Source organism: Acanthaster planci, linkage group LG16 (assembly GCF_054643075.1).
Source record: "Acanthaster planci isolate LZ-2023a linkage group LG16, COTS_SCS, whole genome shotgun sequence".
NCBI classification, from domain to species: Eukaryota; Metazoa; Echinodermata; class Asteroidea; order Valvatida; family Acanthasteridae; genus Acanthaster; species Acanthaster planci.
The window spans coordinates 12,702,179-12,719,162 of record NC_141792.1 but is presented as its reverse complement, the minus strand read 5'-3'; the positions used below and the strand labels follow the sequence as shown (position 1 = coordinate 12,719,162).

The 16,984-nt window shown below is 39.9% G+C and overlaps 2 protein-coding genes and 1 non-coding gene across 6 annotated transcripts; 2 read left to right on the top strand and 1 right to left on the bottom strand.

Moving 5' to 3' along the window:
- Positions 1-158: 158 nt before the first annotated feature.
- LOC110978966 (protein RER1-like) lies at positions 159-6,212 on the top strand. Of its 2 annotated transcripts, none has more exons than XM_022234357.2 (7): positions 159-327; positions 1,647-1,750; positions 2,569-2,697; positions 3,259-3,358; positions 3,444-3,522; positions 3,887-4,022; positions 4,359-6,212. In XM_022234357.2, the coding sequence occupies exons 2-7, from the start codon at positions 1,664-1,666 to the stop codon at positions 4,443-4,445; spliced, it is 618 nt and encodes a 205-aa protein (XP_022090049.1). In that variant the 5' UTR covers positions 159-327; positions 1,647-1,663; the 3' UTR covers positions 4,446-6,212. The 2 variants fall into 2 exon arrangements, with proteins under 2 accessions (XP_022090049.1, XP_022090050.1); XM_022234358.2 differs by having other exon boundaries at positions 161-327; positions 2,593-2,697.
- Positions 6,213-6,693: 481 nt separating this feature from the next.
- On the bottom strand, positions 6,694-6,765 carry Trnap-agg (transfer RNA proline (anticodon AGG)). The gene has a single exon. It is a non-coding gene; the product is annotated as a tRNA-Pro (tRNA).
- Positions 6,766-7,022: 257 nt separating this feature from the next.
- Positions 7,023-15,717, top strand: slc35f6 (solute carrier family 35 member F6). 3 transcript variants are annotated; one of them, XM_087147227.1, is made up of 8 exons: positions 7,023-7,120; positions 7,303-7,459; positions 8,383-8,493; positions 9,383-9,461; positions 11,319-11,490; positions 12,039-12,251; positions 12,968-13,078; positions 13,638-15,717. In XM_087147227.1, the coding sequence occupies exons 3-8, from the start codon at positions 8,417-8,419 to the stop codon at positions 14,147-14,149; spliced, it is 1,164 nt and encodes a 387-aa protein (XP_087003353.1). In that variant the 5' UTR covers positions 7,023-7,120; positions 7,303-7,459; positions 8,383-8,416; the 3' UTR covers positions 14,150-15,717. The 3 variants fall into 3 exon arrangements, with proteins under 3 accessions (XP_087003353.1, XP_087003354.1, XP_022090437.1); XM_087147228.1 differs by having other exon boundaries at positions 7,040-7,057; XM_022234745.2 differs by having other exon boundaries at positions 7,064-7,459.
- Positions 15,718-16,984: the final 1,267 nt, after the last annotated feature.

Sequence of the window (16,984 nt, the reverse complement as noted above, 5' to 3'; positions counted from 1 at the left end):
AAAATAGTGTGAAATACACAAAGACCATTAAACTAAATACTTTAATTTACATTTCAGATTAAGTTAAATATTAACATATATCTAGGGAATAGTTTGAAAAAGCTAGAGATAAAAATGAAGTCAAAATTTTCAGTTTTGCTGATTACAAGATTTAATTTACTGGAACGAGGTCACGACGTGGAACTGACGGACTGTGTGATAACCTTGGGTGCGATAAACCACTACAACCCCGATAAATCCAGATTTTGCCGGGTCATTTTCATTTACTTCAAATCATTCGGACATAGGACTGAAGTAAATCGGAGGATTTCTTGTGTTTTGGTGTTGGTAGGTGTAAAGTATTCTCGTTAGCACGTTATTCATCGTAGAAAAGGTGAATCAGATATAGTCGATACTACATGAAGTTATGGATCTTGGGAAAGCACGCCCTCCATCCATTGCTCTTTACCTTTCATGCCTTTTAACTTAAGTTTAAGATTAAATGACCAGGCCAAAAAAGTTGAATTGGTTCAGTATTTCTCCCAGAAATATAAGGTCATTGTAAACCTTAAACGTGGGAGCCGGGCGGATGTCAGACCCCACAGTTCTGGGGTAGGCCTATGTCTAGCATGTCTATGCTCTCTCTAGCCCCACTACTACTACTACTGTGTGGCACGGACTCTCACTCCTGCTCTATCCTTAACCACACATCCGTATAGGCAATTTTGTGTCGGCGTACTGAACATTTTCAGCGCACCCACTTATCCTTGTGGGCGCAATTTTTTTTGCATACAGAGATGATCCTTAGCCTCTCCACTTTCTTAACGCCATTTATTGAATTATTTCACTCACGTTGTTCTGGTATTTTCCAGTCTTTTTGCCTTCACCCATTCAATCTCACGGGCTCGCTCTCACAGTCGCCATCTTTAAAATAAGGTCGTTGAACATTATGTCACTTGACCCCTCATCGTCTCGACGGCTGTTCCATGTCAAGACATATCTAAACTGCTGCCCAAGTTTTGAAAGAGCCCATTGGTACATGTAGTATCTTATCGCTCAGATTTATATGCTGACCGTGGGCAGCACCATTTGAAAAACGAAGTCAGCGCTTTGTGCTTTTGGATTTCAAGGCACCCGACAGGCGCTCTGGTATAGGTTGTACCATACAAAACTGGTACCCCGTCACATCTTGCATGACAGATGAACAAGGAACCGGTGAAATTAAATTTAAATAACATTAATATGCATGTCACTGTACCATGCTACATGTGCTGTGGGCGTTCTGTCTATGCGCAACTTAGCTGTACTGTGACAACATGAATTATTCATCCACGACACCTGTCGGGTGCCTTGACTTTCTGCGCACAAAGCACTGCCTTCGTTTTTCAGAATGGCGCATATAAATATCACAGGCCCAGTTTTTCGAGGTGCAATACATCAGAAAATATGCAGTTTTGGAAAGCTTTAGGGTGCTCATATAAAAGTCCAAACTCTGACAAATATGTCAGTGTAAGTAAAATTGTCGAGTCATTCTCATTTCGGAAGATATTAGAATTCAAAGTCTGTGACAATCCTGCAGTTTGGATTTCAGGCATTAATTAAAGACATGCCTTGAACACGTTAAAGTATTCATTGTGTAATGCTGTAGTCTTTTTGCTTGTATCTAGTCACATCATCATTCTTCATGGATGGGACACCAAACAATGTGCCTGGCAACTCGGTCAGCAGTCAGCCAGGGTTTTTGGTCAGACTTTACAGAGGTATTGGCATGGTAAGTACACGTAGCTGGAGTGATCTGATCTACATTGTAATGTTGAACACTGTAAGTGTATACCTGATACATGTACCCAATTGTTAACACTGTAGGAGTCGCCATACCTTGGAACTTGAAGGGATAAATCTGTTATTCAAGCCCGACAGCAATTATTATGCTGCTGAGTCTGCTGAATCCAACCATATGATAGGAAAGCTTGTTATATGACGGAATGGTATTCTGTGGAAATTGATGTCAAGAAAGAAGTTCATTGTATTTTACTTTTAAAAATCAAAGCAAACAAGATAAATTTGTGAATATTGACAAGAATATAACGTACAATCAGTGCTCTGAAACATGTAATTGCTGAGCTTTCAGTAACTGAGTACCTTCTTCTGGGCAAGCAGATTCAGTTTTGAATGAACGCAGAAAAATCTACGGTCATTCCCCCTGGATTGCAGCGTTCTAAGTTAGAAAATGACGCGCTGCTCCAGTTCCTTACGCTGTACATCCGATGACGCTTTCCGCAGGATGCAGACGCTTACGTCACCAAGGGTATGTGGCGGCGCGCAAAAGTGCTGCGCAAGAGTGAGACCAGATGCTTGTTGGCGCACACTGCCCAAGTGTTCCGCGACACTGTGCTATGCAGCACGTCCATATTTCAAAGATAAATTTGGAACTTAGCGAGGTTAATGTACATCTAGTTTCATTTTCAAGTATTTAGAGAGGTTCTACCAACATGTAACTGCAAAATGTATGGACTTCCAAAACTGTCAGCATAATGGATTTTCTTGGTTTTTTGCTTTGGTTTGTGGATGCATGACTCTCCTATGCAGATTCTGTTTAATATTCCATTGCAGAGATATCAAATAATACTGGACAAGTCAGTGCCTCATCCCGTGGCCCGATGGTCACTGACGGTCATCCTGTGTCTTCTCTACGTCCTGAGAGTGATGCTTCTGCAGGTCAGCTCTCAATCTGTCACTCAACACCCTCAGCATTCAGATGTGGATGCAAGAAAATTACAGAAGTTTAAGGCCTTGATATGGCAGGCGCTCCTTAATTAGGTGGATTTGTAAGGGAGGCTGTCATTGTCTTTAACATGTGGACTGCTGCGCATAATTTCACAGGGCGTTCCTATTTGCTGAGTATTGTATACATGCGCGCACATTTAATAGGTGCCTTTCAGGTGTCTGTGTGAACATGAGCATTTTATAGATGTATTTCAACACTGCCAACAGCGCTGATGCCTGTGTGTTCAATACATTACAATAGCCTTTCATTTCCCACAAGTGCACTCGTAGCGGCAGAATCCGGTTCACCTGTTAGTATGAGTATACTTGTAGTCTGCAATCAACTTGTTAAACAAGTCATGTGGCAAACTATAAATTCCAATACATCCTTCCGGAGAAAAAAATTGTAAACATTGTTTTCAATTGTAGAAAGTTTGTTTGAAAACCTATTGGTCCCTTTTGATCGGTTGTGATGATTTTCTGTTCTTTTGGTTTGTGTATTTTTCTGCACAGGGCTGGTATATAGTCACCTATGCGCTCGGCATTTACCATCTCAACCTCTTCATTGCTTTCCTATCACCCAAAATCGATCCAGCACTGACAGACGACTCAGGTAATTGTATTTATGAGTTCACCCTGATACCGTCCTCTCAGCTTCACCTGAACAAGTTAAATAATCTGAGTTTTTCCTCTTGCAGAGGATGGCCCTGAGTTACCAACAAAATCCAATGAAGAGTTCAGACCGTTCATCAGAAGATTACCTGAGTTTAAATTTTGGTAAGCTGAAACCCAGAACATCTCGGCCTTAACAGTTATCAATCTGTCAACAGTTCATGGATTTGATTAGAGACTGTTAGGATTACATATTTAAGATTTTTTCTTTCAAAATGGAAGGATTTTTAGAAGGAGGTACAGATGATTTCTGATTCCAATCTTTACTGTTTGGTGAATGTTTTCTTGCTCAAAAATGCATCTGTAACAGTAAGTGTGTTGTACCAATTCATTGTATTTCTGAATTGTAAGATGTGAAATAAACCATATCTCGTCGTGTCTGGTGCGTGGCAGTTTACCCTCTAAATGAGACTTATAAAGATGTTAGAAATTCAAGTAATGTATCTTCTTATCTTTGATTGTCCTCTAGGTTGTCTGCTACCAAAGCTGTCCTGGTTGCTACCTTTTGTACATTCTTTGAAGTCTTTGATGTTCCCGTCTTCTGGCCCATCTTGGTCATGTATTTCATCATTCTCTTCTGTCTAACAATGAAGCGACAAATTAAGGTCAGTACTTTGTGGGACCCCGTCACCCCTAACAGTGTTCTGGTACTATTATTATTCTTATTTGAACTTGTTTTCTGTATTATACTTGCGCTGATGCTCATGGCAGTATACTTAACTATAGCACAGTTTTGTAGTACTTATTGCTCATAGTTGAGTACTTATTCCACACTCGTACTTGCACTCATGGAAGTATACTCAACTTCAACATAGTGTTGTAGTATTGTTGCTTGTAATTGGGTTAGGAAAAAAAATTGACCCCTGATTTATAGAATAACCCAAGTACTCTGAAGAACTTTTAGTTCCAAACTGTCTTCATTTTCTTGCTCTTTCCTGCAGCATATGGTCAAGTATAAGTATCTTCCATGGACCCGAGGCAAAGCCAAGTATCGTGGCAAGGAAGATTCAGGAGATGTCATTCGCTAAGAGTTTCAGCAACACCCATCCATACTTTAGAGCTCACTAGAGATGTTTTTATAGGGGTTAATAGTAGAATGGTAAAAATCCTGGGCGGCAAAATAAAGCATTTGTGATTGGTCATTAAAAATGCTGGACATCTCGGCAACATTCCATGACCACACTTCATTTAGACACTGTATGATTGGAGTATATGTGCACTTGTATTGTCAAATTGTGAAACTTTTCATGGGATGTTTAGAAATTAGAAGTTGGAAATTGTTGGCCATCAATTGTGACCAGAGGGGGTTTGCAATTCTGGTCTCTTCTGGCCAAAGTGGTCACTGAAATGTTAGTCTCAAAGACAGGTCCTCCAATATCATTGATTCTTTCCTTAGATTTACTCTCTGTCTTGATATTGTCCCTGCCAACCAACCATGTTGGATTTTGTTGCTGAGATTTTCTTGATAGAAGTCTGGCACTCATTAAATGCATTTCTGTTTAACTTTTAATGCGTTTTGTCCAGAAACACTTCTTGTGACTGCAAAGTCGCAAAGTTTAATTTTGTCACATTTCATGACTTTTGATCAGTCCTCTCGCAAAGCTGCAACAACTTATTTATTCCCGGAACCTATCTTCAATTCAGTTGTGTTGTATTATCCTTTTATAATTATTACTGTAAATACTTGTAAAAAAAACGGAGCACAATACATTGAAATTTGTCTTCAAGATTTCTTCTCATAAATGTATATTCTCTGAAAATACATATACGTATGTGAGAGTTTCAGTGAATCATACTTCTCATTAGAATCGTGTTGTTTCTTTGCAAATGCTTGAAATTTTCTCAAGAATGCTTACAGTATACATGTTTCAGAGGTAAGGAGGAAAGGGAAATTTAATTTGGGTTTATTTTGAGGGAGAGAAAATGCTCTTTTTCTGTGCTAATTCACAAACTTTTTCAACGTAATTCGTTTCTCAGATGTACTTCTGTATCAGCTTGAACTTCAAATTAGGAATATCACCCATGTGGTTCAGCACACATTGTTTTGGTGTTTTCTGCATACATGTGTGTAGAGAGGTATTCTTTTTATAAGGGGTAAGGGTCGATGAGTTGAGCTTCTTTTATGATTGGCACTGACATATTTTACTGATGTAAATCTTTGTGAACACACAAAGCTGAATTTACCTGTGAAATAACTGTAGGTTAAAGATCTTTAAAGTATGTAGTGCCATGTGAATGGCCCACCCCCAAAAGGGGAATGCTCAGTTTTTCTAAGCCTTGGGGTTTAGGTAAAAGCTTTCAAAGATTAGTTTGCATTTGGTATAAGTACCATTGTATCCCGTTGTTAAATCAAAGACCGATGCTGTGCATTTAGTGCATGGTGACAGACCGGCAGTTTTGTGTAAACATCGTTTTTTTCTAAGTAATATCTTGTTCTGAAGACCTGGGTGTTTTGTTGCCATCTACCTAACAGAAAAAAACTTGTGCTGAAAGATTTGTTGACACCTGTTATTGACATTTTGAATGCAAGCTGTCAGATTATTTATGCAAATTGATCTCCTTCATTCAGTGTGGTTGTGGAATGAAAAACTGTTGGTATATTTTGCGCTGAGGGGGGGCACTTAAAAAGTTTGTATATGTGAATAGAAATTGAAAATATGTATGTAGAAACTCGAGACCTGACGAATTTGATTAAAACGGATGAAACAGTGGGTTGCATTTCTTTAACTTTCTTGTGTAGTACTTTGAATAATTACAAAAGTATTGGTTTTTCAATAAACACTGTTACATATGTACATGTTGTTGATACCTAGCTTTAGTTTTTCTGCACGTCTGGTTTCCAATGTACTGCTTGTGTGGGAGAATTGTTAGGATAGGATGGCTCAACACTTCTTTCTGACGAGCATAAATAGGATTTTTTCCTGTGCAGATTTACTTATTTAAAGCCACAGCTTCCCCCAGAAAGACACGAGTCATGTCTTTTCCAGTGCGTAGTATGATATGGACCTAGATTTCAGTTGTCATGCTAATGAAAAGGGATAAAGCTTACAAATTTATAATTTGGTATGCGAAAAAGATTTCCTACCCAAAACCTGTTCAAGAATGTATTTTTTTTTGGTAACAGAGTATATATTATCTATGGAAGTACAAAAGTGTTTTTCCATGGAAACAAAAATCGTATAAAGGGAACAGTATGACGCAAATAAAGCAATTTCATAATGTTGCGCATTTTAAATACTGTTTTATAAAAAAAAAAAAAGGGACCAAAAGAAGACCGGGCCTGTCCGGGAATTGAACCCGGGACCTCTCGCACCCTAAGCGAGAATCATACCACTAGACCAACAGGCCAGTTGAAAAAGTGGTGGCTTCACATAATCTATATAGAATTGAATGGCGTATTGTTAACGTTTGTCGTGGAAATTTTGCCGTAAAATTTTTATTTTTGGTACAGTAGATTGTTTGTTCACATTTCAAATGAATTTTTAATCCATAGAGAATAATGGTTTGATTCTGTCAATCGATCGAGTTCACAATGGGAGTCACGTGATTTTCTAATCACATGGCACTGACTAGCGTGCAGCGCAGGCACGTTCGGAGGCCAGCCGAAGACAGAAATATTATTGCCACATCGCCGGTGCAGGTGACACAGGACACACGACGTGTTTGCATATGATACTGATATGTGATAGTGCGGTTATCACTGGTCATTAATATTCTTATATCTCGTTTCAGTCTGATATCTGGTCATTAAAATCGTTTTCGCTGCCTGTCCTGCCAGACAGCCTCTGGAGACTCCAAAAATCGGAGAGTTCTGCTGTAAACTAACGTTATTCGTATTAATCGTAATTCAGTCATGCCAATAAGTTAACTTTTTTGTATCGTTAGGCTGCCCGTGGAGTAAGAAAACTGGAAGACTCAAGCGAAATTATTAGCAAAAAAACGGAGCTGGAACTTTGCCATTGACAGATTGGAGAGCCGGACTTGCAAAAGTGACATTGCCAAACAACGCAAGTTTCCAAGCCGTCAGTTGTCATTTTCACTGGTGAGTGCAAGCTCGTGGTCGTTTTAGTGCTACGCTGTAGCCCCTTCTGCCGCTGCCGTGACTGCATCACTACCACGTGGCCTTCATACATGTACACTGTACATGTACATACATGTATGTACCTGTATGTACAGTGAGAGTAAACCTGTCAGGTTAAGGTAAACTTGCTGAAAATTTGCATCAGATGACAGGACACCCTTAAACGCATTGGGCGTGACAAACCCCATTCTCCTACAGGTTATGACAGGAGGCTTTTTTGCTTTAAATTCCTAAGGCCCTAACTTAAGGAAGAATTTACTTGCCTCTACCAAAATCTATTAGGAACAGCAACATCTTCGAAATAACTGTCCAGTTGTGTTCAGAATTAAACAAATGCTTGGCTGCACCTTCACAGGTAGGCTAGGCCTTCGTTTTGCCCAATTTTCCCTGGTTTTGCTTAAATAAATCTGGAAATGACAGATTTTGCCAAGCATTCAAGCCTGTAATGATTCTGAATACAACTGGATAGTAGTTTTTCTCAGCAATTCTGGTGGGTATTGAAGTGAAATATTCCCAGGCTTGAAGTTGTATACTCTCTGTATACTTCATACACTGACAAGTGTACCTAACAATTCAAAATTTCCTGTTTTTAACAAGTTACTGTATGTTGGTGTGTGCAAGTAAAGCCCTGAATGATCGGGCAATTTTTCTGCAAACTTGAAGTTCAGTTTTTACCATTTTAGTTCTGTATTGTAACTGTAACTGTTTGGGTTGGTTGGTTCTAGGTGAGGTTCCCAGGGAAAATAGGTTGTTGTGATTTAGTTTCTTGGCAAGCTTCTATTTACTCCAAATGACAGTTTTTCTTTGTTCATCTTCAATAATTTTGCACAGCTTTTAACTAATTATTCGTATTGTAATGAGAACTAATGACCTTGTATCTCCAGCCAAGAAACAAGACGTGTCAACACACCTGTCACTATGGGCTGGACTCCGTATCAATTCTTCTTGGCTGGTATGATGTTGGTTACCGGCTCAATCAACACACTCAGCACCAAGTAAGCCCATTGATTGCCATTTTCTTTATTGTGGACAATAACAGCCTGGCTTTTTACAATTATAATCCTTGCTCTTTCAAGGACTGTTGACTTTTCGCTCTCAAGTTGCAAATGTTGATGTGGAAGTTGTACAAGGGCAAGAGGTGTGAAGGAAAGACTTTTGCTGATTGTTAATTGAGGCATTTTATAAGCTTAGTTACTTTTCTAAGCTGTAGGCCTACATATACATTGGCATAGTGCCCATCTCTTGCAACACAAACCCGCATTCTTCCACCACCCCTCTTGGCCACCCAAAATAAGAAGGCAAAAATCATCCAGAAACAATCATATATCCTTCTGCTCACCCTTCCCTGGGCCCTGCGACAAAACCTGCATTTCCCATTAGCATACAGTAAAGTACTTTTTTACTTTGGGGCAGGAATTGGGAGAAGGGAGGTTGATGCGTCCCATCCAAAAAGACCAAGGGCTTTGGTTATGTCATTTACATTTATGGCTAGTTTATGGCTCTCTTACATGTACATGAACACTTACTTCCGTTGTTATGTACAAATGTGTATCTAAATAGTCAATGCCACAACATTCAGTATTTCCTGTCATTTCATATCATCTGGCCATTGCAACAATAGAGGCTTTGCATGGTAGCCATCTTGCAAGGTAGTTCTTTTGTTCCACAGGGAATCCTCTGTGCATACTCTGTAACAAAAGCACTGGCCTGCAAGATGGCAGCCATGCAGACCCTCTATTGCCCTGGAAATGTATGTGTACCAACCCTTGACATGTCCTGTTATCACAAAACTGACAACAGGTGTCCAACAGGTGTCTGACCTCCCTCATGATTTCACACTCATCACAGTCTAAACATGACCTCTGTCTGTCATTGTTACTCCAGATGGGCTGACCTTCAGAGTGCTGTGGGAGATCCCAAGTATGGGAATAATCCTCATTCATTCTACCATCCATTCTTTCAAGTAAGATGCTTTGTTATACAGTTGACTCTCATAAAATTCTGAGAGTTTGGATTTCTTGATTTCATGTGTTTTCTTTGCTTTTCTACTCTTTTTTGTCATGAAATCCTGGTTTTAACTTAGTAATTTGCCCCTCAACTTGTTATGATGAGATTCTAGTCGACAAAGTGTAATTCAGTGGTGACAAGGACAGGACAGGACAGGTGTTTTATTTAGCTGTCATTCCATCGCTTGCATTCATTTTAACATGAGTACATATACTGATGTGTGCTTCTCAGAGTTGTAAAGTTTGCGACTTGAGTCAAGTCATTTTAATGCAGTGACTTGAGTCATTCGGTAAAGAAATCTGGGTCGAGTATTAAACTAAAAACTGTGAAGTCAAGTCACTGACCCAAGTCATTACATCTCTTGATTCATCGGAGACATTCATATACCGATGGCTGCAGTAATCCAAGATGACATACTCTAATGAAGACCTTGTATTCATAATGGCTTAACCTTAACCGTTCCAAATCCTTCAAAGTTCTCCCGGCGGATTTGGAGGATTTTGGAGGATTGAGGCTGCATGGCAAAATTACATTGCTGGTGGCGAAGAATGCATTGTCACAAGGTTGTGGGTTAGACCTAGTGTTGTTTAGGTTCAGCCAGACATCAATTCATGCCCACATGTGAAATCCTCCTGTACTGCTGTAGGATGCCATTCACACTGCCCCAACATAATGAGAGGAATTGCCTAAGGATTTTAGAGGATTGAAGTTGTACCCGATTTTTTCATGGGGGCAGTTGGAGGATTTTGAAGGATTGAGGGTGTATCCTAGCCAAAAGGGCTTGGGTAGTTTTAATTTCACTTTGAAGTATACAAAGACATGCTCGGAGATTTCTCCTTTCATCTTGAAATCCTTCGTAATGACTGAATGAGAAAGAAGCAGCAAGAAACAAAGAGACGGAATCTTGTTGATTTTTCAAACTATCAAGCTACACTGGACAGCAAAAGAAACTTGCCACTTCTGTCAAAGGCCACACATAAAAATTCACTCCATAGAAATAAACAATTTTTGTACGCAGGTATGCTGCAATACCCCTAACTAATCAATGACTAAAATCATAAATCTATTAAAAGCTCCAGCGAGTAGGAATCACATTGAATGGCGCTCTTTATCAGTTATCTAAACTTTTTAGATTTCATACATGTACCTAAGCCTCAAAAATGAGCATCAAGTTAACACACATTCCTCAGAAGGTCAACAAGTGCATTGTGGGCCATCAAGAATGACTTTTCTGAATACACAGTGATAAATGTATTCTACCGTGAGTTTACTTGGATGTTTACAGTGGCTCGTTAGAACTGAATGTGCACCTGTCTGTAGTCTGAAAAAATTGTCCAAACACGGCAACATATTTCTTCACGTTTCCATACCACCTTAGAGGTGTGGCTTTACGCAGGTAAACGATAATGATGAGGTGATTTGCAGCCCTCACGTTTGAATTTCAATCACTCTTTCTTCTTTCTTTCTTTCTTTCTTTATGTCTGATGAAACAAACTAGTCCGTTCCCATTTGCGTTATTCTAACTTGTTTAATTTAATTATGCAAATATTGAAAAGCTCTCAAGTGGTAGCTGCAAGGATTCCCTCCTCCCATCTCCCCCCAAAGATCAAGATTTCAAATCTATGATACATTAGGAAAAAGACAACTCTTCGTTTTGAACTGTAAATATGAACTTCAGTTCATTCCTTTCTGATAATCAAAGATTTGTACTCATGGATATTCACCAGGAAGTATTTTTTTCATTGTGTCACCAGATTTACTATTGCGTTTTCAAAAGAGCAATGCTGATCAATACTGATACCTCCCATTTTAGGCCTCGTGCATGTTCCTGGGAGAGATGACGTGTCTCCTGGCATTCAAGATCATTTTCTACTACAACAAGTACAAGAAGACCAACAAAGATTTTGGCCCACAGACATTCAGTCCATTTCTGATGCTTCCTCCAGCCATGTGCGACATGTGTGCAACATCTCTTATGTACATTGGCAAGTATCAACAGTACTTTATTGACAAATGTTATATCCTCAGGGATGTTAGCTGTATGCATGAACTGTAGAGGGCAGTATATACATGTAGCTTAAGAGTGAGAGAAGTCAAGCCACTTCTGTTTTTGTGTAGAATAATCTATTAGTGGCATGCATTTATGGAGAGTGCAGAAACCAGGTACCCTGTTTAAATAAAAAACACCATAAATTTTGCAGAAAAAATAAGAGAAAAATAAAGATAAGAAATGGTGTTCAAATCGCCAACTATGTCATGCCCAGCAAACTCATCAACAACCTTTGGGCATACAGTGTTCATGTGAATTCTGTATTATTTTCCATTAAGCCAGGTTTTTATTTCAAAATTTCCTATAAAAAACTTTCAACCTTTTTTTCTTTGTCGTGACAGTTACAGAGTGGTTTGTACAGTGGGTTCTTGGTACCCAGATCAGTAATTTGGAACCTGTTACAGACATAATTGGTCAGATACTCAGACGCTGAACTCCAGTGCACAACTCTTCAAGTTCTTTTTCTTTTTGCGCTCTTGGCAGGTCTTAATCTGACATATGCGTCAAGCTTCCAAATGCTGCGTGGGGCCGTCGTCATTTTCACCGGTCTGCTCTCTGTGGCTTTTCTGAAGCGCAGGCTGGTCCTTCACCAATGGCTGGGCATGTTTGCCATTTTGGTGGGATTGGTGCTCGTGGGTACAGCAGACTTGACGGAAATTCAGTCAGGAAAGCGTGGCCTCAACAGCATCATTACAGGTGAACTCATGTCATAAATGTAACCAGCCAAACATCCACTTAAGCATCACTCTCCACCTGTTGCCTTGTCAGTAAGTTGCATTGGCATGGAGGAAGGGGTCAAGGAATGTACCTAACCCCCCCGGGGGAAAAAACTTGAAAACTGAAAAAAGAAAAAAGCGGGAAAGTGAAAGAAATTAAAAAGAGAGATGGAAAGCGGGTGAAGATCATCACTTTGCTTAAAAAGAACCTTCCAAGTGACCCTCACCCGTTGTTAATAGTTGATTATTTCATAGCTGATGAGTGCTTTTACCTTCTTGAATCCCTCTCCCCCGGAAAAGAACTGGGCAGGTTGTCAGCCCTGTCCTGATTTTTTCCTCTGACTTGTTCTGGTACATGTATATAGAAAGGTCTGTACATGTGCATTTAAACCAGGTGAAACGATTTTGTTCTGTTTTGCATTTGCAAGATAACTTGACATATTTGTTTTTTTAAATCTAGAGTCTGGGGTTCAGTTTCGTAACGAGAGCAACACTTCACATTACATATATGCTCAATTTCCCAGGGATCAGTACCAGTTTCAAGAAATAACATTAGCCTTACAATCAGGGGTAAAAGTAACTCCTTCGGAGCAACATGAAAACATGAACGCCAATGTGGTCACAAGCTGAGCTTAAGAAATGTCGGAGGAAAAGGGCAGTATAATAATTGGCCCAATAAATGTTCATTTTTCCCAGGTGATTTGCTGATCATCATGGCCCAGATCATCACGGCAACTCAGATGGTTGTTGAAGAAGCTTTTCTCTATAAGCACAAGATTCCAGCCCTGCAAGCTGTAGGTTGGGAAGGTAAGAGAAGGCCAGATTATTGGTAACGGAAAGGATGAGCTATTGGCTCAATGCAGGACAGTACGTGGACCTGTGTGATCTTTCATGAAAGGCCTTGGAGGAATGGCTTGGATCTGACTGGAATTAATCACACAGTAGCCATAGAGGACCAAAGCGAGACGTCACTCTGAAGTGTAGTACACATGAATAGAGCAGGTGTGGGCTAGTTCATGCGCAGGTTCTCGCGCGGTCTTTTACACACTTAATTGTGCATTTGACTTTGTCACTTTGGTATGAAGTCAGTGTCTGCCTTGCCCACATGTGTTAGTCTCAGCTGCAGTGAAATAATTCCGTTGCAGTAAAAACCCAAGCTAAGTTACACTGGTTTGCACACATGTGGCACAAAGTGTGTGAGAATAACTTCCCAATGATTTCTTACAAATTCATTGATTCCTTGGATTGGTAGTAAACCAACTTGTTTATACGATCTTGATCTGTGCACAAAGTCTGTGGCAGTTAAGTGCTTCTTAATTTCACCTGTTCTCTTAATTTTTGGGTTGTCGTTTTTCCTTTCTTGCAGGTGTCTTTGGCTTCTGTGCCCTCTCTCTCCTCCTGATTCCATTTTATTACATCGATGCCGGTGACTTCAGTGAGCTACCTGACCATGCCCTGGAAAATGCAATTGATGCCTTCCTGCAGATCAAGAACAATACCATCATCCTGGTGGGCACGCTAGGCACGATCATCTCCATCGCCTTCTTCAACTTCTCGGGGATCAGTGTGACCAAGCAGATGAGCGCCACCACGCGGATGGTGCTAGACAGTCTGCGCACGATGGTGATCTGGGCGGTGTCACTCCTCACCCAGTGGGAGACTTTTGCTTGGCGAGAGCTCCTAGGATTCCTCTTCCTCATCATAGGGACCTTCATCTACAATGATGCACTCTTTGCACCATTGTTACGAAGATACAAAATCCTCCCTCCCCTGGTCACGGAAGATACAGATCTTCGCGAGCCCCTGCTTGCAGAGGATGACATCAATTACAGTTCCACCAGTGAGAGAGTGCTAGATAAGTATCAGCCAATCAATTAGGAGCCGACAGGTGAGTTCAGAATGTCCAACTGCAAGCAGGTGCTCAGCTGAAGAACTTGTCAGCGGGACATTTTACATCTCAGGAGAGCTGTGGAATTTTTTGGCCTAGAAACTTTTGACAAGCATTTAGTTGGCTTGTTAAAACTCGTCATTGCACATTTTCTACACATTTTAATTCCACTTCTCTCGGTATGATATTAATTTTACCTAAATGTCAGCTTTTTCTCCTTTTTTTTTTTGGAGGGGACGTAGGCCCATGGGGCCAAATTAAAGATCTGAAATTTTGTTTTGTTATTAATTTGAATAGTCATTCCACTCATTTGCAGTCAGAACGTTGGGGTCCTTCATTTGTTTGTAATAGTATTGAATTTTAAAAAGGTATGAACAATGTACTCTGCATTTGTAAACCCAAAATGTGCTTAGATTCCATCTAAATTTGATGGTATTTATAAGTGGCAATTTTAAAATCAAACTTGATTGATGTTTTATTTTTATTGTGTGTTTGGAAAGTTGTCACAAAAGCTAAAGTCAAATCGAAGATTTGAGAACAAATCCGTATAGAAATGAAATGTATGCCAACTCCAAATTGTGTAACATTACAGTAATGTTCTCTGGATTGCGGTTTTCTGTACTCGATCATCTCTTTGACCCTAACCCTCCTCAATCCTCTAAAATCCTTCAGGTGGTTTGGGAGGATTTGGGAGGATTGAGGGTGAACGGCAGAAGTGTTTGGCTTATTGTGAAGGATGCCATGCATAAAGGTCGTGGGTTAGACCTTGTGTTGTTCTTGCCCATTTATGCATAAATTCAGCCCGATATTTCTTTTGAATCAACCGCACTGCTCAAGAATGCCATTTGCACTGCCTCAACATAATGACAGGAATTGCCGGAGGATTTTGAAGGATTGAGGCAGTAGGCACACCTCCAAGTAACATTTTCAAGAAATTTTGGAGGATTGAATCCAATTTTTTCCACCCCCAAATTGGAAGATTGAGGGCAAAACGGGCCTAGGGGTTAGGGTAACAGTATGATTTCACTTTACCTTGTGTTTGTTTTTTCTTTTTTTAAATGAATTTAGTACATACAAACAGGATTTGGTCCTTAAATAAGCATGTCTTACCTATGTCACATTTCAGATCATCAACTCCTGCATTTATTGACTCCAGCCAAATTTGCAACAAATTAAAACACAGTTGTGAACTCTACCCCACGACCAGGATTACACAAGAAAACTACAATTGTCTGATTATTAGTTGTGGGATCTTTTAGAGTTTCGTCAGGACATAAAAATCCACCTGGTGAATGTTTTCTTTGCATATTTTCTTGGATATAGAAATCCACCTCTTTGCATACAGTGGGCATTGCAAGGATTAAGCATGCTTTTTATATCAGCATCTGGTTTTAATGCATTTGTCTCTCGGAGTATCCAGTAAATAAGTTTTTACATGTGTTTATGGGAGAAATCTTGTAACTTAAAGCACATCAGAACCATACTTGAAAGCTGATTGATTTCATTGTAGTTAGTGAATTCATATTTTTAACTGATAATTAAAGTTGCTCAAGCCAAATACTGCCTGCATCATTGTTTTTGTGTGGATGCAAATTTTGTGACAACCAGAAAAATTCTCTGTACTGAATGGTATGCGGAAAATGAACATAAAGACATTTGATTTTGCACAAAAACCCTCTCTGGAAAGCAAATTGTTTTTGTCTGTAGAGGGCGCTACATGGACATGGAATTCACTAGACGATGCTTGATTGCACAAGGTCAAAGTTTACAGCAACAGAGAAGGCCTTCTAACTACCTTGCTAGAAGACCCTTGCTCTGAGGCTTCTATGGTCACACTGAGTTAACAAAAAAGAGAGGGCATACTCCTACCCAAAGTCAGCCAATGGGTTAAATGTTTTCCACATTCCTCCATCTGTATAGCAACTCCTGCCAACCTTTAAGTTTACCCTGCAACAAACCCCAGATGACTTGCTGCCCCCAAACCCTCTACACCCAGACCCTAATCTGAGTTTACCAGGATATTCCTCATTCTAGTCCTAGAATCCTTTCCCAGAGATTCAAGCACCATCTCTGCACTCTACATCTTATCTCCAATAGCTTTTCCCCCACCCACAGTAGATCAGACTTAAGACCCAGCATCAAACTGCAACATACTATCCAAGTCCCATCATTTACTCCAACCAAGAGTCCCAGCCCTCAATGTTCCACCTGACAGTCCTAATACCTCAACCATCCCAAGCCCTTGGCAACTCTCCACTCTTCTCATCAGATCTCAACCTCCCAGCCTTAGATTTTGGCTGAAAAATATTCTAAGTCCAAACAATGGAAGGTTTAACATTTAGAAACGAGCACATTTTTTCAAGAAAGTGCCATGGCATAGCGGTTAAGGACACTAACTGCAATGCACAAGGACCTGGGTTCAATCCCAGGTGGGCATGCACAATTTTGCTAAAAAACTTAGTAAAAAAAAAAAAAAAAAAAAAAAAACTTCCTTTTCCGGGAACCCCAGGTTTTGAACCGGGGTCCCCTCGGCCTGGCAGCCAGCAAGCTAACCACCAGGCCACAGGCCTCTTCAAGAATTTGTGTTCGGAACTTATATTTAAAGTTTAGATTGCGCAACTAAAATAAAAATGACCTCTGCCCTCATTTGAATAACAAATGTAGAAGTACAAATACCTACATATACTGTAGCTTTCGAATAGTAAAGTGTTTTTACAGCAAATGGAACTAGGAAGTCTCATATTTGTATTTTATGGGGTTTTTTCAATTTTTTTTTAAGCAAGCCACAATACCACGTTACTAAGCATTTGGTGTAAAAAATAGAC